General features: G+C 38.0%; 1 protein-coding gene across 5 annotated transcripts in view; it reads right to left on the minus strand.

Annotated features, from left to right (window-relative positions):
• ATP9B (ATPase phospholipid transporting 9B (putative)) overlaps positions 1–27,523 on the minus strand; it is a 319,070-nt gene that overhangs the window by 166,862 nt on the left and 124,685 nt on the right. For all 5 annotated transcript variants that reach the window (XM_055295727.2, XM_055295708.2, XM_055295691.2 and 2 more), the window contains one exon: positions 12,160–12,240. In XM_055295727.2, the coding sequence (XP_055151702.2) occupies positions 12,160–12,240 (81 nt within the window). The remainder of the gene's footprint in view (positions 1–12,159; positions 12,241–27,523) is intronic.

Genomic DNA, 27,523 nt, shown 5'->3' on the forward strand with positions numbered 1-27,523 from the left:
TCAGGGTCAGACTCTCAGGGCCCTGGGGATCGTGGACCTTCCACCACATGCCTTCACAAGAAGGCGACCACCTGACCTGAAGACTGACCTTAGCGTCTGAGCCTTTGGGAGAGTGAAGGCTATGATGCTGGGAATTGTTTACAACACAGCTGGAGTGCTGTTTCTTTGAAAAAAAAAAAAAAAAAAAAAAATCATTTCAAAAATATACACTGGCATTTAAATAAACAGTACCTTGGTTACATCATCTACAATATGATCTCAGTGGGCACAAGTGCAATGCCAGCCAAAACAAAGGACATAAACAGGTCTTCTCAGTGATGTCAATGGTCTTAAGGAGCAGGCATCCTGCAGACACAGCCTGGATGGAAACAATCTGTCTACAGTATGTGCTGACTCCAGCATCGCCCAATTACTATTTCTGCAGATACACAAATACCTTTAACTCTACAGTCCCTTAGGAATTACTTCCTTCAATTCCACTTTATCAAGTACAACATGTTGCACGCTTTCCTGAACTTAGCAGTTTACAACTTATAAAAATCTGATAATTAACCTGTATTCATATGCAAAATACTAAGGATATATATTTTTAAGTGGAAAACCTAAGAATTATATTATCCCAATATAAATCTGCATTTTTACAGGGGAAAAGAACTTAAAAGGAAGAGTCAAAAGAGTAATACTAGTATTTGAATCAGGAAGGGAGGAGGGCTGTAAAAGTGGTTTATACCTTTAACCACTTTATTTTTTATATGGTTTCATACTAATGGTAATATGTTTACAAATGTCAAAATATACTGGAATCAAATTAAGCTCCTGCACAGTAGCTAACACACCACCATTATGGTCTTTAAAACACAGAAGAACATTCAAGTACTTAATTTTCCGACACTGTTCATATTTTTTCCACAGAAAATACCAGAAGGAAATTGCCTTTTGTTTACTTTGTTTATAACTAAAGTAGCTGCTCAGAGTAAAGGCATACAATTTATCCAATGCTAAGATAAACAATCCAGAAAAACTGAGTTATCCCTATGACTTTTATGATTTGATAGAACAACCAAAATATCAACTTTAAGGAAAAAGCAAGTAGCCTCTATGGATTAGACTACTTTGTAATTGAATTTAGGATTGCACTGAAATGGGCAATTTCTGATTCATTCAAACAAATGGTGTTACAGTATAACTCAGCTTAACACTGCTGAAGAAACAAAAATATATATATATCCTCTAACACTGTTGAAGAAACAAAAAAAGATATATATCCTCATTCCTACTTCCCAGATACAGTTGACACGGTATATCCTTTACCTGCTGGGGGTCTAGAGGTTCCAGCGTTGGCACACCCAACTCAGCAGACAGTTGGCATTAAGAAGCTAAATACTGAATTCCATATTTATCATTTTAAAGCATGAAGCAATAAAATTTTTGTCTACCATAAATTCAGAATTTTATTGTATCAGAGCAACTGACATGTTTCTAATCCCATATTTTATGGGTTTTACCTTCCTAGCACCTAGCACAGAATAGGCAATGAACATTGTCCAATAAATAAAAGAACACTCATTAAATTCTTTTTCTAATATCCACAGGAATCCAGATGTCTTTGACCTGCAGTGCCCACAAGCATGATGCTATAATGAGTCACCTGCCTGTGGTTACTCTGAGTCTCCTTCTTTTATGAAGCATCAGGTACTTGCTCCTCCAGGGCCTCCTGCCTGCTGTTACTCTAAGCCTCCTGCCTCTACGAACCATTGGGTTCCTGCTCCTCCACGCCCTCCTGCCTCTAAGAAGCATTGGGTACCTGCTCCTCCAGGGCCTCCTGCCTGCTGTTACTCTAAGCTTCCTGCCTCTATCGTTCATCAGGTACCTGCTCCTCCACGTCCTACTGCCTCCATGATGCAGCAGGTACCTGCTCCTCCAGGGCCTCCTGCCTGCTGTTACTCTAAGCTTTCCACCTCTATGAGGCATCAGGTACCTGCTCCTCCAGGTTCTCCTGCAGGAAGATGCCTATTGTGACTTCACCACCCCAGTAGAAATTCACACAATTGTATTCCCTTTAAACTCTTCCTAATGATTCACTTGATATGAAAGTTTAATTATTGATGCATGTCAATCTCTTAGTACTATATTTTCTCCTACTGTCAAAGTCCAAGAGAATAAGGGCATAAAAATTTTAGAAGGGTTTCTCAAATGTAAACGAAAGGTTCTACATAATTTAGTTTTAGAAATTTTAGCTGGTTTCCTGTTACTTTTCTATGACCATTTTTTCATATGAATGTTTCTGTCTCTAACATAATTTTATGTTGAAGAAAACACAGTATCTATGCATTTTTCTTTCAGTTCTGGAATGGCAATGATTGACTATAAACATTAAACATTTTTCTAACATGGAGAAAATTATTCCAAAAGATGTTTTTTTACCAATCTCATGAAGCACAGAATAAAGACTGGGAAGACTGAAAATAAATTATCTCTAAAATGCTCTATTTTGCTTTCCTTCTCTTTAATGGTCTATAGTGTGAATGGATAAAATCTGCTTGGGGGAGGATGCAAAATGCTACCATTTCATGCTGTTCTCTCAACAGCGTACCTTACTTAACAAACAGCAGAGGTTTGCTTTTTTGAAGGAGAGTATTTTGGCTGAAGAAGACATGAACAATGATAAGTGTGCTATGGTTTGCAAAAGAAATTACAGCAGAAAATACATTCTCAAAATGACTAACTGGGAATGTGATGTTAAAGGACTATAAATACTGCTAATACTTCAAAACTGGCTACAATTTACAACCCCAAACTTCCAAGAGAATACATATAGATTTTGAACAGTAAGTGACATTAGTGATCTCAATCATTCACATAATGAAAAAGGTTATACAATCAGTAATTTAGGTTGTTCTCACATAATCTGAGGAAAGTGGAAGCAGACATCATCACAGCGCCACATCTGCATTAGATTCTGCACAGGCATCAGCATGCATACTGGGTACACTGCCGCAGGGACCTTCAATTAATTTGCTCTAATTCCGTATATATATGTATTTTTTAAGACAGGGTCCCACTCTGTCACCCAGGTTGCGGTGCAGTGGTGCAATCACAGCTCAGGGCAGGCTACACCTCAACCTCGCAGACTCCAGCAATCCTCCCACCTCAGCCTCCCAAGTGGCTGAGGCTACAGGCGTGCTCCAGCTGTAGCCACCCCACTAGGCTAATTAAAAAAAAATTCTTTTTAATTAGAAATCAGGGGCTGGGTGCAGTGACTCACGTCTGTAATCCCAGCACTTTGGGAGGCCGAGGTGGGTGGATAACTAGGTCAGGAGTTAGAGACCAATATGGTGAAACCTCGTCGCTACTAAAAATACAAAATTTAGCTGGGCTTGGTGGCGCACACCTGTAGTTCCAACTGCTGGGGAGGCTGAGGCAGGAGAATTGCTTGAACCCAAGAGGCAGAGGCTACAGTGAGCTGAGATCGTGCCACTGCACTCCAGCCTGGGCAACACAGCGAGACTCCATCTCAAAAAATAAATAAATAAGTAAGCAAATTAGGTCTCCCTATGTTGCCCAGGCTGGTCTCAAACTCCTGGGCTCAACTCCCACCTCAGCCTCCCAAAGTGCCAGGGTTATAAGCATAAGTCACCATGCCCAGCCAATTTGTTCTAATTCTTATTTAAGTATTTAAGCTGACACAAAAGAAAGATATATTTTGTCTTATGTATATTACACTATAAAAAATGAAGATATGTGGATACCACTCCTTAACAATGCCCAGTTGATAAATTTGAATTTAACTGAATTTCATTTTCTCATTATAAACAAGTTATCGTGTCTTTATTCTCTTCCTTTTTGAAAAATACACACAAAAATCAAGAACTTTCATCAAAATAATTCAGATTTCAGAATGGATATATCTAAAATGAGAAAAAAAAACTCTTAGAAAACATCAAAGGCAATGAAAGGCTATCTGTTTGAATGAACTTGAAGTAATTTACACAAGGTAAATGTATCTTCAATTAGCTTGAAAACCAGAAGTAAGTTTCTCTCTCTCTTTTGAGCGGCACAGCCTCCCACAAGTGGCCACCATCATCAGGCCATCAGCATATGTCTTGTGCCTCATGAGGTGAAGCCATTCCCATTCCTAAATTCAGTTTGTGCTCAACACTTGGCACTTGCACCTGAGACACAGGTCACTTGCACTGACCATCCTAAAGTAGCCAGGGCAGCAGCCAGCACCTGCTCCTAAAAGGGTGTGGGAGCCTCAGGCTCTAGAACCTCGATGGCAACTGAGCATTGTGGCCTGGAAATTCAGGGCCCTGCCCAAGTCTATTCTGACGAAAATAATTCCACCACCACTTCTGCTCTGACCCCAACGTTCCCACCTCCACCTCCGCTCTGACCCTGACAGTTCCAACCTCCACCTCCGCTCTGACATAAACACATTTACTCACAAGATATTCAGAAACGTATCCTTTGTTATCTGATATTTGGCAATTTCTGAGAAACCTTTATTATAAATTTCTCAATTAAGCCCACTTGGTCAGGGAGCATATTTTATGAGTTGACTTTTTTTTCCTAAGCTTTTTTCTGGCACATCTTAAAAAATGTTCTGTGTGCACTGGGTAAACTACCCATCCTGCTGCCTGAAGTCTCTGTATCTATCAATGGAATCAACTTTATGAATAGTGTTCTTCAACACTATAGTGTTCTACTATATCCTTACTAATTTTCTCCCTACTCATTTGTTCAATTATTGAGAAGTGGGTATTAAAATCTCCAACTATCATAAAGGATTCGTCAATTTCTCCTTGAAGTTCTAACAGTTTCTGCTCCAGGTACAATCATGTACAACCTAACAACATTTCAGTAGACGGTGGATGGCACAAACCACAGTAACCCGATCAAAGTATAACAGAGATGAAGCATTCCTACTGCATGGTCATGCTGCAGCCATCAGAATGTCATAGCATTAGACATTACTCACGTGTCAGTGGTGACATTGGTGAAAACAAAACTACTGGGCTGCCAGTCATCAAAGTCTAGCGCATACAATTATGTACAGTACATAATATTAAATAACAAACAACTATGTTACTAGTTTGTGTTACTATACTTTTTATCATTGTTTGAGAGTGTATTCCTTCTACTTATTAAAAAACAAACAACTGTAAAACAGCCTCCGGCAGGTCCTTCCGGGGGTCTGCCAGAAGAACACATTGTTATCCTGGGACAAATCCATGCCTGTTATTACACGTGGAGATCTTCCAGTGGGACAAAATGTGAGGAGGAGACAGCGATACTGATGATCCGAGTATGCCTAGGCTAATGTGTGTGTCTGTGTCTGCATTTTTCTTTTTTTTTTTGAGATGTAGTCTTGTTCTGTCGCCAGGCTGGAGTGCAGTGGCACAATCTCGGCTCACTGCAACCTCTACCCTCCTGGGTTCAAGTGATTCTCCTGCCTCAGCCTCCTGAATAGCTGGGACTACAGGCACGTGCCACCACGCCCAGCTAATTTTTGTATTTTTAGTAGAGATGGAGTTTCACCATATTGGCCAGGATGGTCTCCTCGATCTCTTGACCTCGTGATCTGCCAGCCTTGGCCTCCCAAAGTGCTGGGATTACAGGCATGAGCCACCACGCCCAGCCGTGTCTTTGTTTTTAACAAAAAAAGTTTAAAAAGTAAAAATTTTAAAAATTAATTTAAAAACTAAAAAAGACTACAGACTAGGTACATAAAGAAAATATTTTTGTACAGGTGTACAATGCATTTGTGTTTTAAGCTAAGTGTTATTAATAGAGTAAAAAGATTTTTTAAAAATTAAAGTTATAGGGCTGGGCACGGTGGCTCACACCTGTAATCCCAACACTTTGGGAGGCCGAGGCAGGCGGATCACGAGGTCAGGAGTTCGAGACCAGTCTGACCAACATGGTGAAACCCCATCTCTACTAAAAATACAAAAAATTGGCTGGGCATGGCAGTACCTGCCTCTAATCCCAGCTACTCAGGAGGCTGAGGCAGGAGAACCACTTGAACCTGGGTGGCAGAGGTTGCAGTGAGCTGAGATTGTGCCACTGCACTACATCCTGGGCAAGAGAGTGAGACTCTGTCTCAAAAAAAAAAAAAATTAAAGTTACAGGAAGCTGAGATTAATTTACTATTTAAGGAAAACATTTTTAAATAGGTTGAGTGTAGCCTACATGTACAGTGTTTAAAAAGTCTACAGTAGTGTGCAGCCACGTCCAGGCCTTCACATTCACTCACCACTCACTCACTGACTCACCCAGACCAACTTCCAGCTCTGGAAACTCCATTTGTCATTAGTACTCCATACTAACGACATTATCGGTATATCATTTCTTAATCTTTTATACAGCATTTTTTACTGTACCTTTTCTATGGTTAGATACACAGATACTTATCATTGTGTTACAATTGCCCACATTATTAAACATAGTAACATGTTGTACAAGTTTGAAGTATAGGAGCAACAGGCTATACCATATAGCCTAGGTGTGTAGTAGGCTACACGATCTAGGTTTGTGTAAGTGCACTCTATCATGTTTGCACAAAGACGAAATGGTCTAACTTATGTCTCAGAATGTAACTCTACTATTAAGCAACTCATGACTGTATTTTGCAGCTCTGTTATTAGTGCATAAACGTTTAGGGCTTGTCTCCATAATAAATCCTTTTCTCATTATGCTCTGAAATGTACTTTGTGTGATATTACTGTAAGTAACTCCAGCTTTGATTACTGTTGGTACGGTATCTATTTTTTACTTTTTACCTGTTTTTAATGTGTTTTCTTATAGGCACCATATACTTGAATCTTGCTTTTTTTATACAACTTGACACTCCTGTCCATTTAATTGGGGATTTAAACCATCTAACTTTAAACTTAGGTTTATCAGTTTAATTTCCAAATATCTGAGGATTTTTAAGATTTTTTATTTCTAATTCCATATTGTAATTAGTGAATATATAATTGCAATTTTTAAAAAATATACTAAGACTTGTTTTATATTCAACTATAGTTGGAATTGTTCCATGAGATTTTGAAAAATGTGTATTATGTAGCTGTTGCATTTAATAATATCTGTCAATATGCTAAAGTGCCTTCCTAATGTTATTTTAATATTCTATAGTCTTAATAAACTACATGTCCTCATTCTATAGATTAGAAGAAAAAATCCATTCCTGTAGATTTTATGTTGCCTATTAGTTCTATAAATTTGGGGGTACTATGTTTTTCTCCAGTCTGACAGTCTCTGCCTTTTAACTGCAGAGACGTTTAATTACTGAGTCAACCATCTTGCTCTTTGCTGCTCTTTGCTTTCTACTTGTCACACCTGGTCTTGGGTTTCCTGCACCTGTCTTTTTTCAGGGGAAAGAAACCAGTTGATCCCACTTTAGCATTTAACTTCATCACCTCTGTTGACGTCTTTCTTTTTTTAGTGGTTGCTCTGAGAATTATTATATACAACCTTTACTTATCACAGTTTACTCTGAATCAATATTGTATCACTTAACACATAGTATTTTTAGAAAAACTTACCTCCTTTTATTACCTGGCCTCTGAAATCCCCACCCTAACAGAATGGTTTTAAGGTTCTGTTTTTTAGTTATATGACCTTAACCTTTATATGTTCTTCCTTCGCTCTGCACTCTTTTTGTTCACTTTGTCATATACTTAATTCAATAATTTTCATTTTTATTTTTATTGCTATATATATATAAAGATTATAAATTTTCCTATTTCCACACATATCCAACAGATTCAGATTCTGATATGCAGTGTCTCCAGTACCAATATTTTTTAGAAATTCTCCAATTTCAGTTTATATTTCTCCTATGATACAAAAATTAATGAATATATAGTATTTACATTTACAGGCAGAAAGTCGTTTCATTCACTGATTTTGTTACTGCTTACCAACTTTATTGCATTGTGATCACAGAATATTGTCTGTATGAGTTCTACGTTATGGAACTAAAAATTTCTTTACAAACAAATGTATGTTCAACTTTTGGTGACACCCTATATATGCTCAAATAAAAATTACTGGGGAACAAAGTTCAATAAAAATTTAAAATCATATATTTTACTGCTCATGTTCTGAGCTCTCTTCTATACCTCTCCTACCTTTCTGTGCACCTGACCCACTGGGAACTGCAGGTAGATGTTAAAGTTTCCTATGACGGACTTTATTACCTTATAGCATCTTTCTTCACCTCATTCTAAATGCTTTCTCGATTCTATACTGGTATTCTTGTTAAGTACCAAGGCTGCAACTCCTGCTTCCTTTTTATTTGTATTTGCTTGATATATCTTTCCTTAACCCTTTAGGCTTTCCTTTCTGATCCAATTAATTTTCTGTGTGAAAGAGCCCGTGTACTATGCATCTTTAGCCATATGAATTGATCAACTGTTGTCTAATTTTTAAAACCAAATTTATTTTTTGGTGAGGTGTGTATTTTCTGGTCACTACCATTTTGCCAGTGTTCTAGTAGCCTGCCTTCTCCTACTCTCCTTGCTTTGACAGCTACTATTGAGCTCGTCAGCTTTCAATAAAGTCTCTGACTGCCTTTCCACTCACATAGCAACCAATGAGCTCCTTCTATTTTCTCCTCATCTTCCTGCTTTTCAGCTGATTATTTGAGGAAGCATATAAAATTCACATACACTGTACCATCTTCCACCCATCCTCCCTCCACTGTTTTATTCTTAGGTCTGTTAGATCTTTAGTGCTCACCATAAAACTTCCACCCAGGTCACCTATCGGTTGGGCAGAGCTAAGCCTCTGTAAGATTATTCACAAAAGGCTCATGTGTACAACACACCTGAATTCTGTATGCTTGAGACTGCTCTCCACAGAATTGGCACTTGCAGGACAGTCTTGAAGGAGCAAAACACTCCACTCACACATTCTTCCCCTGAGCCTCCTGGAAAGGCTGTGCTGCTCTTGTATGGCTCTGTATGCTGAGAACACTGACACCAACCTGGCCCCTTCCAACTGTGGGGAGCTGGTCATTTTCCCAGGGAGATCAAAGGATTTTTCCCTGTATATGTAAAATATGACAGCAGTTACATGTCTTGGAGTTTTCTCACGTGCATGCTGGGCCTTTTTAGTGTGTACCTTCAGACGTCCTTGTATTTAATAACACATACTTGAGCTGTCAATGTTTCAAACCGTTTCATGATTTTGTTTCAAGACTCTCATGTTGGGTATCTCTTGCCGATCTTCCACATCTATCAACTTCTAGTCCTTTTCACCTCTTCGATCATCTCGTTTCCTTGACTCTCTTCTTTACAACCTCCGTATCTCTTACTGTGCATCCCCTACAGGCACGCTGTGACTCAGTCCTCCCTTCTCAGATGCTCACGTTCAGTGTTCTCCTGAGTTCAGTTAGCCTTCTCATTCACATTGTCCTGTTTTATTCTTGAGCTTTTATTCTTACATTTTTGACAAATTTATTCCATTTTGATTCTTGCGTTTTTAAATGTCTGATTTATGGTGTTCTTTCCTAAGTACCATTGTTTGGTTAGCTACATTTATATCAGGCTTGTTGCACTGTTATAGAATTACTTTGCATTGAGGTTTTTTCTTTCCTTGTTTTTGGAAATTTTTTATTAATTGAAAATTTGCTTCCCACTTATCTGTTTTCTTCTGCTGATAACTACATTGGCCCAGGCATGATGGCTCTCATGTCTATGATCCTGACCCTTTAGGAGGCTGAGGCAGGAGGACTGAGTGAGCCTAGGAGTTTGAGGTTGCAATGAGCTATGATCACACCACTGCATTCTAGCCTGGGCAAGACAGCAAGATGAGTTTCTTCTTCTATTCATAATAATAAAAGCTGTTTTTCTTGAATCTGTACAAATAGGAAATCCTATTCCAAGGATGGGAGGTGGAATTTGTTTCTTAGTCCAAGAGTGCCTTCTTCTACAGGCACAATGAAGTTCAATGTCTTTAATGAAAAGCATCCTTTTGGGGTGGTGTGGGCTGACTCTTCTGATTGTTATTATAATGTTTCAGGAAGGTCAACTTTGTGTTTTTCTTCCTAACCAGGCCTCCTAGAGCCACCAACTCTTTACCAGTGCCCCTTGCCCCTATACATTCCCCCAAGGTCACTTCCAACCTGTACTTTCTCCGCAAGTCCCTTCAATGTCCCAAAGCTTTACTTACCCAATTCATTCACAGGATGTATTATGCTACTTAGGAATTCTTTTTCTTCTGTGTGCAAAACCTGGATGATATCAGCATCCCAAGACAATCTCCTTCTGCTGCACCATCCTGGCTCTGGAGTTAACTGTGTTATTTTGGATATTTCCCCCACTTACAGTAGATTGAAGTTCACAGTATTTTCTGCCTCACATTTCTGCTAAACATGAGCTACAGATTAAACTCTCTACTCTCACAGTTAGCCTGTATGATTTTGGAAGGCTGTGTGGTATGTAACAAAGTGGCCACCATTATCCTAAAGGAATCAGAACTTATGAATGAATCTTTTAAAAACGTCTGTATTTATCATTTCTCTTCTAAGCTGAAGATCCTTCAATGGCTTCTTCCGGTCAAGCCACTGATACCTTTCTAGTCCGATACGCCCCAGCCCTTGTCACACCTGCAGACTGAGCCATACACTCCCCTTTGAACCAGGTTTTAGAGCCAGCCTGCACTTTCTCTCCGACTTCCTCGGACTTCCACACATGGTCTAGTGAACATTTCTGACTTTTCAAAGTCATGAGCAATATAAATTAGAGGAAAGAGCAAGAAAAGGAAAGGAAGAAAGCAAATAATATTTCAAATTCTTTTTTTTTTTTTTTTTTTTTTTTTTTTTTTTGAGACGGAGTCTCACTCTGTCACCCAGGCAGGAGTGCAGTGGCGCGATCTCGGCTCACTGCAAGCTCCGCCTCCCAGGTTGACGCCATTCTCCTGCCTCAGCATCTCCGAGTAGCTGGGACTACAGGCGCCCGCCACCACGGCCGGCTAATTTTTTGTATTTTTAGTAGAGATGGGGTTTCACCATGGTCTCGATCTCCTGACCTCGTGATCCGCCCACCTCGGCCTCCCAAAGTGCTGGGATTACAAGTGTAAGCCACCGCGCCCAGCAATATTTCAAATTCTTAATAGTGGTTACATAAATAACTTTTCATTTATCTTACCAAGGGTACCTTTTTTTAACATTTATTCTCATATGTTGTCTTTAATAAGAACATGTTGTTTTCATAATAACTACTTTTGTTTAAAAAAGAAAGATATGAGTTTATTTCAGAATTCACTCCATGATACTTATCACCAGGACATGCTTCCTCCTCTGTCCCTCCACGAACATCTTATGCTTGTGTGCAGCACCTACGGAAATAGGCAGCTACAAAAGGCCCAGTGCCCCAAGGGACTGTAACGACCTCACAGGTGCCCGTACTTCACATTCCCATAGTCTGCACACTAACTGTCACATTATATAAGCTCTGTAAATGCTTTTTCAAGTGATGACAACTGCTTGCCAATCCCTGCATGTGACCAAGAGTGAAATAAAGGTGAATTCACCAACAAAAGTATTTTTAAAATAACTGCAGCAATTACAAATAACCTATAGTCATGTACTAAAATCCCGTACTATAAAGCATTTATAATATCAGTTATAAGCTGTTAAAATAAGGAGTTACTGAGTCTCTCAAACCCTGTTAGTCAGGGGCAAGGTGCTTCCAGCTTTAACAAAACTCTATAATAATATAAAGTGTGTGGCATGAAATATACATATGTGTATAAAGAAACATAACATGCATGTACAGACTCACATACATATAAATACCCACCCAACTCAGTAAAAAGCTAGACATGATGTGAATACTATAGTATACCAACTATTCAGTAAAAAATGAAAATAAATTACTTCATTTAACTGATTCACAATATTTTAGGAGATAAAGATCTTATTAGTAAATATGCTAAAAAAATTCCAAAAACTGTACTAAATGTATCCCAAAGACATATTTAATATGGGTATACTTAAGAACTTCAAACATTATATAGGTTTTCCCTTCCTAGTTTGAAACTTCTGTTTGAATTTATTCTTGATTGAATTACTGTCTCAAAATAAAGGTTTGCTACTTTTAACTTACACAATAACTCTATTTATATTGAACAACAGGTTTAACTTACCCTGGTAAATGTGCCTTCAAAACTGTGAATGTCGATTTGTGGTTTCTGAGCATGAACATAAGCACTGATAGAAAAAAGGTCCTGGAATACAGAACATTTGAATTGATTAGAATGTTATAGTTTAGTAAAATCACTTGGAAATTTCTCATTTGCTAATTAATATTTTTCATATATTATTTACCAAAAGCGATCATTGATTTTCTTAGATTTTTGTGTGCCAACACTATAAATTAGAATATCAGATAAAGAAAGAAACCATTTTTAAGCTTGACAGGCTGTGCTACTGAACAGCAGGTGTGAGTCAAAATCATGCAGGAGACACTCACAACAGGCAGCCCCGGGGCCTGTCCGGGGGGCTCCAATGGTAGAGGTGGAGCCTGTTTAGGAATATCTTGAAGTCACCTCGGTATGAAAGTATGCAGGGGGAATTAAGGAACCATCACAATTCCTCATAAGTTTTATAAAACAGTTTAATAAGTTCCTAGCTCTGTTTACATGTTTTCATTCAAGCAGGCACTGATCACTATAAACTAAGGGTGGCCTTCCTTACAGCCATGAAGACATGCTTGTCCCATGTGTCTGAACCACATGCTCATGACGCATACTTATAAAATCACATGAGAAAGCTTTCACGAAACACACATCATAGCTACTTTCATACCATTAACTTTGGAGCAGAAAAGATATAGGGTTTAGGTTGCTTCATTCATTGGCTACACATAAGGTTAAATCAGAAAGTCTCCAGAGGCGAGGCTGAGCCTGGTCTTCACTGGACGCCACTCCAGTGCCTCTTCTTGCTGCTGACTCTGCTCTATGCTTTTGCTGTCATAAATCACAGCCAGGAGGAGGATCATATGCTGAGTCCTGGGAGTCCTCCTAATAAACCATCTAATTTCGGGTGGTCTTGTGACCCGCCCCCTCCATGACCCTTTAACACACAGAGTTTGCCATTTCTATAATTTTGATTTCCATTCTGTACGTCTGAGTGTATAAAGTTCTGTCATGGCTGCTAAAACTCAAACAGAAACCTCACAAACTCCCAGACATGAAGAAGCAGAGGTGAGAGATTACGGTGACCACAGCAGCTGCAAAGTGAGAAAGAAATGGAAGCTCAGAAAGGAGAGTGCCTCAGAAAGGGCCAAATCTGTATGATGTCATTCTGACACCTAACCTATCATGCCCTAGCCTATATCCACTAAAAGAATGGAACCGAGACCACCACAGCAGCTCCCTAATGCCAGAAAGGTAGAGTCTAGAGTTTGACTTCAGTCAAGTTAGCTACCAGTTAAAACAGAACCAAACAAAAAACCAGTACCCTTCAGGAGATTGTAACAGAATCCTGAATCCTGCCTCTCTACAACGAATCATTTAAAAAACTGAAGAGATGATCCAAATTTCTAAACATATGAAGAAACAAAAACGCAAGGTCCACACCCAAGAAAGAACATGATCAGTGAAGACTAGCCCTGAGATGATCAAACTTCAGCATTAAGAAATGAGAATTTCAAAGCAGCTTTAGCACATCTTCAAGAAAAACATGCTCCTAACGAGTAAGCATGTAGGAAATCACAACAAAGAGAAAGTGTATTTAAGAACAGAGAAGCACATGGAAATTCCAAAATGGAAAAAATGCAATGTCTGCAATAAATTCTTTTTTTTTTTATTTTTTTTTTATTATACTTTAGGGTTTTAGGGTACATGTGCACAATGTGCAGGTTTGTTACATATGTATCCATGTGCCATGTTGATTTCCTGCACCCATTAATTCGTCATTTAGCATTAGGTGTATCTCCTAATGCTGTCCCTCCCCCCTCCCTCCACCCCACAACAGTCCCTGGAGCGTGATGTTCCCCTTCCTGTGTCCATGAGTTCTCATTGTTCAATTCCCACCTATGAGTGAGAACATGCGGTGTTTGGTTTTTTGTCCTTGCGATAGTTTACTGAGAATGATGTTTTCCAGTTTCATCCATGTCCCTACAAAGGACACGAACTCATCATTTTTTATGGCTGCATAGTATTCCATGGTGTATATGTGCCACATTTTCTTAATCCAGTCTATCGTTGTTGGACATTTGGGTTGGTTCCAACTCTTTGCTATTGTGAATAGTGCCGCAATAAACATACGTGTGCATGTGTCTTTATAGCAGCATGATTTATAGTCCTTTGGGTATATACCCAGTAATGGGATGGCTGGGTCAAATGGTATTTCTAGTTCTAGATCCCTGAGGAATCGCCACACTGACTTCCACAATGGTTGAACTAGTTTACAGTCCCACCAACAGTGTAAAAGTGTTCCTATTTCTCCACATCCTCTCCAGCACCTGTTGCAATAAATTCTTTAGATGGGATTAACAGATTACAGACGATGGTGAATCTGAAAGCGGGTCAAGAGATAATGATTCAAAAAGACATAGGAAAAAATTATTTTGAACATGAATACAGTCATAGAACCATGAGGGGAATATCGCGGAGTCTAACATGCATGTAACTGGGGTTCAGAATGAGTGGACAGAGAGAGGATGAAAAAACAAAAACTACTTTAAGAAATAATGACTAAAAATACACCAAGTTTATTGTCAGCCAGAAATGTACAGATTCAGGAAGCCCAGAAAACCCCTAAACAGATAAATAAAATTTAAAAATAGCAAAATCAAATTGCTAAAAACCAAAATAAAAAAAATCTCAAAAATACCTAGAGAAAAATAACACATTATACACAAGAGAAGAACTATCAAAATACCACCGATTTCTCATTATAAATAATGGAGTCAGAAGACAATGGAACAAAATATTTAAAGTGAGGGGTGGAGGGCAGACTTGTCAAGCCAGAATTCAATATACAGCAAAAATATTCTTTAAGAATACAGGTGAAATAAAGACACTGCCAGATAAATAAAATGAGAACTCCATTCCAGCAGACATCCAGTAGAGGAATATCAGCAGAGGTCCTTTAGGCTTGAAGGGAAACAATAGCAGGCAGAAACTCCTATCTTCAAGAAGAAACGGTAAGGAACAAAAGTAGTAAATATCTAAGTAAATATTAAAAAAAAACCCAAATCCTATTTTTAATCTTAATTCCTTTAAAATATAAATAAAACGGGCCAGGCACGGTGGCTCATGCCTGTAATCCCAGCACTTTGGGAGGCCGTGGCAGGTGGATCACATGAGGCCAGGAGTTTGAGACCAGCCTGGCCCTCATGGAGAAACTCCATCTCTACTAAAAATACAAAAATTAACTACACAAGCTGCTGCACGTCTGTAGTCCCAGCTACTCACGAGGCTAAAGCAGGAGAAAACTGGTTGAACCCGGGAGGCAGAGGTTGCAGTGAGCCGAGATCGCACCACTACACTCCAGCCTAGGTGACAGGGCAAAACTCTGTGCCAAAAATATGTGTGTGTGTGTGTATAAATAAAATGGGCTGGAACAGTTTATAATATGTGTAGATATGCTACATATTAAAAAGTACAGTGAGCTCCTGAACAACATGGGTTGGAACTGTGCAGGTCCACTTATACATGAATTTTTTTCAATAAATCTATTAGAAAACGTTTGGAGATTTGTTGATAATTTAAAAAACCTTGAAGATACACCACAAAGCCTAGAATTTTTTTTTACATGTTGAAAGGTATAACATGAGAACATAAAATGTATGTACACGTATTGTATCACTTACTACTATAAAATATACACAAATCTATTACAAAAAGTTAAAAGTAAAATAAAACCTAAACACACAGGTCATGACACCATCTGCAGCCGAGTGACTTGCAAATGATCCTGAAGATGCAGCATCAAACCCTAACTGCACAGAACTAAGTGCAGTACACACTGTGCTCCCGGAATCGTGTCGCAGCCCCTCCTGCTGCTCCTGCAGGGAGTGCGTGCGAGGGTCTGCTGGAAATGCGGTGCGGTGTGAGCTGTCTCTGCTCCAGGACCCTGTGCCTCTGGGTGAGCCGTCTCTGCTCCAGGACCCTGTGCCTCTGTGTGAGCCGTCTCCGCTCCAGGACCCTGTGCATCACACTACCAAGTGCTCGCTCATGGTGCTCACCTATTTTCCATCGTGTTTAGCGTAATACCATGGCGTGCACCTTGAATAATACCACGGGACGAATAAGTGCCTCTAGTGATGCTGGAAATGTTCTCAAAAAGTAGACAAAAGTCATCACACTACAAGAAAAAATGAGTTGCTCAGTATGTGTGGTGGATTAAAGTCTGCAGCTGTGGCTGCCCACCATTTCAGACAGACAGTTCACCTTGTAAACAGGTGATGTCAACTTGTGCTATCAAAAAATACAGTACTGTACTATATAAGTGTATTTTCTCTTCTGTATGATTTTCTTAATAATTTATTTTCTCTAGCCTACCTTATTGTAAGGACACAGTATATAATACATATGACATCCAAACTATGTGTTAATCAACTGTTTAGGTTATCAGCAAGGTTTCCAGTGAACAGTAGCCTATTAACAGTTAAATTTGGGGGGAGTTAAAAGTTTACATATAAATGTTTGACTGCGTGGGGGACTGATACCCTTGACCCCTGTGTTGTTCAAGGGGACTGTATAATACAAAGGGTGGGTGAGGGAAATAGGTCTATTCAAGGACAAAATTCTCTCTTTTTTTTTTTTTTGATGGAGTCTCGCTCTGTCGCCCAGGCTGGAGTGCAGCAGCAAGATCTCAGCTCACTGCAACCTCCACTTCCCAGGTTCAAGCGATTCTCTGGCCTCAGTCTCCTGAATAGCTGGGATTACAGGTGCACGCCACCACGCCCGGATAATTTTTATATTTTTATTACAGACCGGGTTTCACCACATTGGTCAGGCTGGTCTCGAACTCCTGACCTTGTGATCCACATGCCTCAGCCTCCCGAAGTGCTGGGATTACAGGCGTGATCCACTGTGCCTGGCCTCAAGGACAAAATTCTTGTATTTTATGTGAAGTGGTACAATTTTCACTTTTCACAATACACTTTTAGTTAAAGGCATATTGCAAACTCTAGTTAAAGGCATACTGTAACTAGTTAAAAAACTCTAGTTAAAGGCATATTTTAGTTAACAGCACATTGCAAACTAAAAAAAAAAAAAGCTAAAAAGCCAAGAGATAAAATAGTATTCTAAAAATATTTCAATTACAGTAAAATTGAAGAAAGATCTAAAGGAAGACTTGAGAAGCCAAGGTACACTTGAAGGCCTTAAGAGATAACAGCAAGAAACCAACAGAGAAAGATTAGAAAAACAGAGAAGAAACCACTCATCTGCCAAGGTCTCTAAAAAGCACAATTAGATAAGATCAGTTGAAAACTATAAAAAAATTATTTTTAGAAGGATTCTTTCTTGTAATTATAGCAAAATGGGGGAATAGAGGTAATGTTCTTTATTTATTAATGGGATATTGAAGGAATTTCCATTTGATAGAATGCTTTTTCCATGTAAGGTAAGACAAACTGGTCTTACTGGTGAAGGAAAAGACAGGTGGATCAGAAATTAAAGGAGAGTGGAAAAGTCTGAAAGCACTGTCATCAGTAAGAGGAACCACAGTTGATTGTAACTTCTAACAAGGATCACAGGGAGCACTGAGGGCCGAGCTAAAACTGGTAACCATCAATTTGTATTTCCCAACCTTGGCCTATATTCTGAGGGATGTAGAACATTTCATTTTCCACTCTTATTTACTTTTTTAAAATTTCAGCAACCATATATATTTCTAAGAGTTCTTATTTTCCACATGATCCTTTTTCATAGCTTGTTTTATTTAGGTTGCCAGTAACATCCTCTCAGATTTCTTCAAGTACATTAGACATCTGAATGTATTCTCTTCTGCTCCTGGAACACCTACTTCCTCTGGGCTCGGCTTTTACATTTGAATCCGGCTTTCTCTTTCCTGTTGATTCCACACATGCATTCCAATAATCCTTTCAGAAAAGGGGTAGTAGCACAGCTAAAGGGTGTCCTCATGTTTTCTACATAGGACTCTTGCCTGCCAGATCTCTTCTTAAAGGGACTGGAGAGTTGCATGTCATGCTCAATCACTTAAAAAAAAAGTCTTTAACAGAGAAGATTCGATCACCTAAAACTGATATGGTGTATTTCATTTCTAGAAGACATATTTACTATTTTTCTGTTGATATTTCATTCATTTTTCTATTTTAATCTATGTAAGTCATTAACATACAAATGTGTAAATGGCTCTGAGTTCCTTGAAGAATGCATGTGAAATAACTGATGCTAATAAAACAGGTAATTATAACAGCAATGCTAAAGGGAGCATCCTGTTCTCAGGGCAGCACAGTCCTCTGAGAACTGCTGGAATGGTTTTGTGCACTCCATTCAGCAGCAGCACAGGGGGAATCAGACACTCAACGGAAAACAAAATGAAGAAATGGCTCGGCAGAGACCACTTTCCATCTTTCTTCCCATTTCCTTTGAAAAACAGAACTTCGGAGCTGTAGATGGGTAGGTGGCTTCTCACTTAAAGAATGCATTTCTCAGCCTTCTTTGCAGCTGGTGAGGACCACGTAACTGATTCTGGCCTGCAGAGGATGTGAAAGGACATGTGCCCCTTTGAGTCCAAGTACCCACCAGGCCTTTCCTTCTGAACCTCTCCTGTGGGGTAGTGTGGAGGTGGGGCAGTCACTGGAACCCACCCTGCAAAACCACGTATCAGAGATGACAAAGTTGCCCTATCAGCCTTTGACCACCCACCTGGGCTACTGTGAGGGTGAAAATCTGTTCTGATTTAAGGTGTGTCAGTCACGTTTCAGTACAGGAAACAGAAGCCACCCTAGACCGTGTAGCAGAAAGTGATTTCATACACAGAACAAGATGCTTCCCAAATCAGTGAAAGGATGACGCTCAGGACTGAAGCTCCAAAGCTACTCTCAGCATGTTACCAAAATATCCATCCAAGGAAAGCACCATGGTGAGCACCACATCTGAGACACATGGTTTGGAGACCACCATGCACACAGTGCACTCCCACCCAAGCCCTAAAGCTGGAGAGTGCGAGCAGGAGCTCAGACCCGTGAGGACACCTGTCAGCAGAGAACACACAGGCAAAAAGATACCTCCTCCTCACTCCTGCCTTACAAGCTCTGTGAAAGTACATTCAATGTGAAAGCGAATTCACACACCCTTCAAGAAACTGTGAAAAATACGTGCAGGCTAGTTTCCAAATTTCTAAAGAACAGAAGCTGCAGGAAGGGTGGACTAAAGGTTGAACATACTAGTTTACCGCCGTGCAACTGTTACAGTAGCTTAGACTATGTATTAACTATTAATAGAAAAAATTTATTTAAATTAAGCTAGTTTACACAAAAAGAAATATTCTCCAGTAACTTGAGAATTATGAAACTTCTACTAGAATGTTTAATAAGCAGTCAAATGATTCCAGGGATAAGGCAAGTCTGAGTATCACTCGTCATTTAAATATGACACTGTCACAGTAATTTTCAAAACATGAAACTTTCATACCTCAAACTACCTGTTGATAACATGAAAATAAAAAGCAGGCTGGCAAGCTCATTTCTACATACACATCAGCATTTAGAGTAATGCATTTCATCTAGTATAGTAGACATCAAATGACTGAATAAATGGCACAATAATGAGAATGTCATTCAAAGCTTTTCACGATAATTTAAAAATCATTCTAAAGTTTTCAATAATGGAGGAAAGCCGCTGCTGTGAGGTCAAGGGCAACATTTGTTCGCATTACTTAAAGGTCATTAAAATACATCCTTAATCATAACATGTGGTTCATTACAAATAAAATTGCCTTTCGTTCAATAAAACTAATTAAATGTAAATGGCATTGTTTACTGCTATTTGGATCTTTTGAAATAAATCAGCATGTCATGATTTATTGAAAATTACTGTGGCCTTGTGGTTGTTAATAAATGTGTTTGATCGCAAAAGCCAGAAACATATTTCCCAAATGTCTACAATGCCTGAAAACTGTGCCTCTAGACAGCTATGAAGCCACAAGAAACTGCACCTGCCATTACAGGCTCTGCAGCACAGTTATTATTACACGACTCTGAAATTTTAATTCTCTGATCATATTAAGTCTCTGAGAATATAACATAATTGACAAAGGTTATTCTTGGCTGTGTCCTCAGCTCTTTCAGACAAGTTCTTAGGTCTCTAAGTTTACTCAGCCTGGCTATCACCATGGACACAGTCTGATGTGACACAACTGTAATACAACAAACAGCTCACAACACAGAAGACCCTCAGATCTACACCACGAGAGACACGAATGTCACAGAATGAGGGACGATTATGGGCATAAGCTATTACATGAAAAACTCAATTGCCTTGCCCATATCCATAATGAAATCAGAGCTTTCTTCTCTATGGAAAAAAGATCTATACCTAATATGCCAAGTTATGTGAAGCTAAAATATAAAATTGATTAATGAATCAGATATTCAGTTGAACTTCCTTTTTTCCTAGGATATACTGCTTTTTGGTGGTGTGGTCACAGCAAAAATTAAAATGTTTTCATTTACCATAGTTATGTCACTAAAATCCTTAATCAGACTCTGTATCAAAGTGTACTGGCCACAAAAATTTTAAAGTTGCATTGTATGAATTGTTTATTTTAATTCTGTAAATATTTTTGAATTTATATATGTGTATATATCTGTTACTAATAAAAATAAAGAAAGCATCCTTATAATACCGAAGATAATAAAATGTCACTTCCTATAATCATGGCAAAGAGCATTACTCAAAGTTACAGATAACAGTATGAAAAATTGTAACTACTTCACAAGGTGTGATTTACATGCAATAACTGCACATGTTTAAAGTGTACCATTTTGTTTTGATATATGTGTATGCCTGTGACCATCACCACCTCAAGATACTGAACATTTCCATTACTCACAAAAGTATCCCCATGCCCCCATGCAGCCTGCCTATGCTTGCACTATCCTCTATCACCTGCTGATCGCTTGTACAGAATTGTATGTTAATGGAATCATGTACCAATATTCTTGCTTGGCTGGATTTTTTTTTTCAGACAAATTTTTTCTAATATAGTGTTTTGATTCTATACTTTCTTTTCTACTATACTTAGCAAAATTAAATCTGTTAGAAAAATTATCATTTAGTGTGACTTGCTCCCAAGCGCCTACTGCCAGTGACTCTAGAATTCTTGGAAGGTTCTTCAGGAGGAGGATGCAGAGGGTGAGGCTTTTGTCCAAGTGTTACAGCCAACCAAAATCCCCTCCAGTCATTTAAGGACTCATATTATCCCTTTAGTTCTGCAGAGATTACTTGAGGATGTACACAAGAAAAAGAAGGACACAAGGAGGAAATATGTAACCATGAAACAGTAGAACTAATCCAGCAATCAGTTCCAATTACATTAGAAAGTCAACAGGCTACAAGAATGTCTCTATGATAAAACTTCTTAATAAATAGTATGAGAATAATAAGCTAGATGTCAAGTAATAAGATAATAGAACAGACTTATTTCACAACATTAAAAAAAAAAACAAAAGCAAGTCGAAAACCCTGGGAAGCAGAGCGAGGATGAGAAAGGGCTGAGGAGGGAAATGATGACACAGAAGATGCAGGCTGGAGTGACGCATGATTCTGCTCAGCTCATAACATGAAATTTAAAAAAAAAGAAAAAAACCTACTTAACCTTAACTCTAAAACAATTCTTTAGCCACACATACCAAGTGAAACAATTCAACTTCCCTCTCCTAGGTCTTTGTGCATCAGATGGAACTGTAGGAACTATTTTAATAATTATAATACTGTAAATGCAAATTACTTGGATCTCACTTTTCGATTCCACCTACTGACAAACATTTAAAAGTGGTTAAAATGATAAATGAATACTGGTGGGCAAACAGCCTCCTAGCACAAGACAAAGCCTATAAATGCATAAAGAAAAACATATAAACAATAAAAGAAAACATATAAATATTTACCTAAATAAAATTTGAAATATTTACATAGCAAAGATATTATAAGGCCAGAAGTTAAGAAACAGATTGGAGAATATATTTGCAATGTGTACTGGGTAAAGTTATGGAGAAACAGATACGCTCATATCCTGATGTTGAGAAATTAGAATTGTATAACCATTTGGGGACAATATTAAATTTGTGCAAAAATAAAAATCTAACAAAAAAGTTCTTCAGTGAATGGTACTGGTGCAACTGACTGACTTTTTTTTTTTTTTAACTTTAAACTAAAAAAAAAAAAAAACTCCCCCCAAAAATGGTAATCAGATTTTGTATGTAACGCAGGAATTATTTTAAAACTAATTATTTAAAATAAAATAATGAGTAGAAATAGTCAAAGCATAAAACCAAAAAGCAGAAATCATTTAAAAAATATTGGTAGGTCACATTATATAAATACACTGAACTTTTATATGGGCAACAGAAACTATAAACGAAAGTACTCAGAAAAATTGGAAAATAAAAAATTATTAACCAACTTTAGCAGATAACATGAACAGACTTAGAAAATAAAAATAGGAGAAATACACTTTCTTAAGTAAGAATTATCTTCAACCTCACACATTAAAAAACTAAACAAATGTAAACTTAAATGGGATACCATTGTTACATATCAGATCGGAAAACAGTGAAAGATTAATTGATTAATTAATACACAGTAGATAAGCTGTGGAGTCTTCTGAAGAGCATTTTGGCCAAATAATTAAAATTCTTGAAATATGCTTATTTTTTTAATTTAGAATTTCAAAATGATAACTTTTAAATTTACCAATATCAGGTCAGCTACGGAAGCTATAATTTGTCAGAAACTATGCAGCTAATAAAACACTTGCAAGGATACACAATTCCTAACATGAAAGGATGACCCACAGCATATTGTTGAATAAACTAGAAAAAACAGTGCTATACAGCATGATCCAACCATGCAAGCATGTGGCTGGCGGAAGGTACCGTCAGAAAGGATTGATACCAAAATGCTCATGATAGCCAATGCAGACTGGCAGGTTTTTTTCTGTTTTGTGATTTGTGTATTATTTTCAATGCACACATTACTATTAGAATCAGGACTCAAAATTGACGTCCACCTCTTTTTTAAAGGAATGCCCCCAAAGAGAGGGCAGGAACATCTAAAGGTGGCAGAAGGGCCGGCATCCAGGCTCTGCAGGGCGGTCACAGGCAACAAGCAAATTCTCAATAAACAAATACCTGTTTGTTTGTTCGAGTTTAATTATAATTTGAAATGTCATGCAGTTTGTTTCATCCACAAGGAACTTAATACTTTTCATTAAAAATTAATCAAGGACTTCTACAAGCCATGTTGTGGTAACTAATATGAGACTTGCCTTCCCATGAAAACAACTGGAAAATGGACAATATTTATAAAGTATCTATTTTCAGACACTAGATACAGTGCCCCAGGGAGAGGAGAAACAAAGCCACGTGCCCCACATAAGCCCAGGTAAAGAGATTTACCACTTTAGAGGGCAGAAGTCAGGCAGAGGGAGGCAGCTCTTCTGAATTTAGGAGACTGAGACCAGAATTCAGGGAAACTGACAGCTAGCATTTGCAAAATACTGAAAAGGGGAAGGAAGAAAAAGAATTGCAGAAATATGCAAAGTGTTCCACCTGAGTGTTACTGAAAATGAGTACACACAGCATACAGGGTAAGAGTATGTCTGGCCAAAGGAGAACCACAGAGCTCCAGCCCCAACCAACCGCAGGGACTACAGAGTTGGAGAGTTGAGTTTTGACTCAGAGTTCAGAGGCACCTGTGAACCAGCAAGGATTTCAGTAGGTATCAGCAGGATCCCAGCAGGATCATGCTCTAGCAATAGGATTAATTAGCATTCCAATAAAGGAGCCTCGAGGCCTCTAACAAAATTTAAGAACAAGCCTTGAAGACATCAAGTTGACCCAGAAGTTGTTTAACTAATTTAATAAAGATCAAGACGCTTTACAGACAGAAATGAAAATCTCAGACATTAAATGTAACACTTGTATACTCAGCACACAATAAAAAATTACCAGACATGGAAAGAAGCAGGAAAGTATGGGCCTATAACGAGGGCCAAAAAATTTAAATAGAAACATATCCAAAAGTGACAGAGATAAAGGAGTTAACATACACGGAATTAAGCATTACAAATGGTTGAAATAGTCCAATGAAGCCACATACATATTAGGAAAGAATAGAAAAGGTATTTAAACAACAAAAATGAGAGAAACGTATGGAACATCCAGAGATTACAACACTCGGAATAACAAAATTCATTAGGTGGGCTTAACAGAAGACTAGATAATGAAAAAGATAAATGTTAGTGAATTTAATGACAGAGCAACAGATACTATCAAAATTGAGTTACAGAAGGAAAAAAAAGGCTGAGGAAAAAAAGAGTAAGAGAGCATCAATGGCATGTGGGAATCCAACCACTTGATGTTCCCATGTCTTTGAAGATCTTACTCTTTTTTGATATGAGTAGTTAGACTAATTTACTTGATATTAGTAGTTAGACTAATTCTGTTGGTCATGTCTCAGAGGGGTTTGGGCAGAGGGAAAGATAAGAAAAATAAAGGCTGAAAATCTTGAAACTGGATAAAAACCATGAAACTCCAGATACAAGAAGCCCAACAAACCCAAGCAAGACAAATGAAAACGCATCATCACACTTAAATTCCGGAAAGCCAGTCAAAACAGGAAAGACTTTCCAAACGCCCACAGAAAAAGGCACAGAGGATAAAGTGGAGTCAGGGTAAGAATGCCCGTAAGCGTCTTTTCAGGACTATGGATGCCATAAGATGAAATAAAAGCTCTGAAAGGCAAAGATAAAAAAGAAAGACTGTCAAATGAAAACTTCAAGACATCCTTCAAAAGTGAAGGCAAAATAGGCCCAGCGTAATGGCTCACACCCTTAATCCCCCACTTTGGGAGGCCGAGGTGGGCGGATCATCTGAGGTCAGGAGTTCAAGACCAGCCTGGCCAACATGGTGAAACCTCGTCTCTACTTAAAAAAAAAAATACAAAAATTAGCCGGGTGTGGTGGTGGCACATGCCTGTAATCCCAGCTACTCGGAAGGCTGAGACAGGAGAATTGCTTAAACCTAGGAGGTGGAGACTGCAGTGAGTCGAGATTGCGCTACTGCACTTAAGCCTCTGTGACAGAGTGAGACTCTGTCTCAAAAAAAGAAAAGAAAAAGGCAAAATAAAGACAATTTTCAAACAAACAAAAATTGACAATCTCTAGCAGACTTCACTACAAGACACGCTGAAAGAAGTTCTTAGAGCTAAAGGAAACTGGCAGTAAATGGAAACTTGGATCAACACACAGGAAAGAGAAGTCTCAGAACAGGTAAACACATGGGTAAACGGAAAAGATTGTTTTCATTTTTTACTATCTTTAAAATAAGCTTGACAACTTTAAATAAAAAAACAGTAATGCACTGTGCAGCTGATAATATGCAGAAGTAAGATGACACAAATACAAAGGATAGGAAGGAAGCCATGGACATCTACTGTGCACAACTCTTACACCATAAGTGACACGGAGAAATATTGTGATAAGTTAAAAACACCCATTGGAAGCATGATAATGACACAAAACAGAACTAATGCACATAGCTAATTAGCCAAATGGAAATATTACACAACACCAAAGGATGAAGAAAATAAACAAATGGGATAAGTGGAACCTAAAAAGTCAAATGACTGACTTCAGCTCAACCACATTAACGATTACCGTAAATGTACACAATAAAAATGCAGCAATTCTCAGAATAAAAAAAGCAGTACCTACTTTTATTACATTAAGAAACACTTTAAATTCAAAGAAAAAGATATATAAAACATAAACCGATGGAAGATATATCATGTAAATACTAATTTTAAAAAAGCTGAAATTACTATAATAGTAAAGAACAAAATAGATGTCTCAACAAAGAATATTACCAGGAATAATGAAAAAGGGCAAATTCAACAAAATGTAATAATTTTGAAAGTGTATGAACCCAGTAACAGTGCTTCAATATAGTTAAGGAAACAACAGAGCCAAAAGGAGAAATAGTTCAATCTACAAAAGGTATGGGATCTTAAAAGTCTTCTTCAGTAATTCAGAGAACGAATGGTAGAAAACAGCTATAAAATTTTTTTAAACAACAGTTTCCATTAGCTTGACCTAATGAACATTTACAGAACATCCAGGCAATAGCAGAACAAACATTATTTTAAAGCTCACATGGAATACTGACTCAGAGAGTTCATATGCTGGGCCATATCACAAGTTTCAATACATATGAAAGGACTGAAATAGAACAGAATACCTTCCGTGACCATAAGAGAATTAAATAACAATAAATTAGCAGACATTGGGAAAATCCCCAACTGTTTAGCAAATAACAGTGTATTTCCAAATAATCAAGGATGAAAAGAAGAATCATGAAGGAATTAGAAAATATTTTTAACTAAATGAAAATGATTTTTAACTAAATTATTAATTATTTTTAACTAAATCAAAATTTGTGTGACACAGGTAAACAATGCTTGGAAACAGGTTTACAGCTCTGAAAGTTTATAAATAGAAAATAAGTTATAAAATCAAAGGTCTAACTTCCACCTTAAGGAGGAAGAAACAAAAAAAATTATACATAAACTATGTAGAATGAAGGAAATAGAGAACAGAAATTAATAACACAGAAAATGAACAAACAATGAAGATAATCAATGAAACCAAAAACAAGTTATTTGAAATGATCGATAAAAGAGACATAAACTACCAATATTGGGAGTGAAAGAAGGAATCCTAAAATGGCTAAAAAATAATGGAATATTATGAACTTTATGCCATTAATGTTGTCAACTTACATGAAATGAACCAATTCTCTGAAAAACACAAATTTCCAATGAAGAGAAAATCTGATTAACTCTATACCAAAGGCCTTCCTTCCTTCCTTCCCTCCCTCCCTCCCTCTCTCCCTCTCTCTCTTTCTTTCTTTAGTAGACATGCAGTATGTCTACTAGGTGAGGTTTATGCCAATCACACAAGGCTGGTGTAACACATATGAAATCAGTCCACATACCATCATATTAACAGATAAAGGAGAATATCCATATGATCATCCCTACAGATACAGAAAAGCTTTGTAAAAATCTAACACCCACTCATGAAAAAACCTCTCAGCAAACTAAGACTAGAAAGAACTTCCTCACCCTGACAGAGACTCCCTGAACAAGCTGCAGCTAGCATTATACATCAAGGCGGAATGCTTTTGCTCTGAGACTGTCAACAGGATACATCACCAAAGAGGACAAGCAGATGGCAAACAAGCACATGAAACAATGTTCAATACAACCGGCCATCACAGAAACGCAAACTGAAGCCACGATAAGG

The sequence above is a fragment of the Symphalangus syndactylus genome, chromosome 1 (assembly GCF_028878055.3).
Source record: "Symphalangus syndactylus isolate Jambi chromosome 1, NHGRI_mSymSyn1-v2.1_pri, whole genome shotgun sequence".
Taxonomy (NCBI): domain Eukaryota; kingdom Metazoa; phylum Chordata; class Mammalia; order Primates; family Hylobatidae; genus Symphalangus; species Symphalangus syndactylus.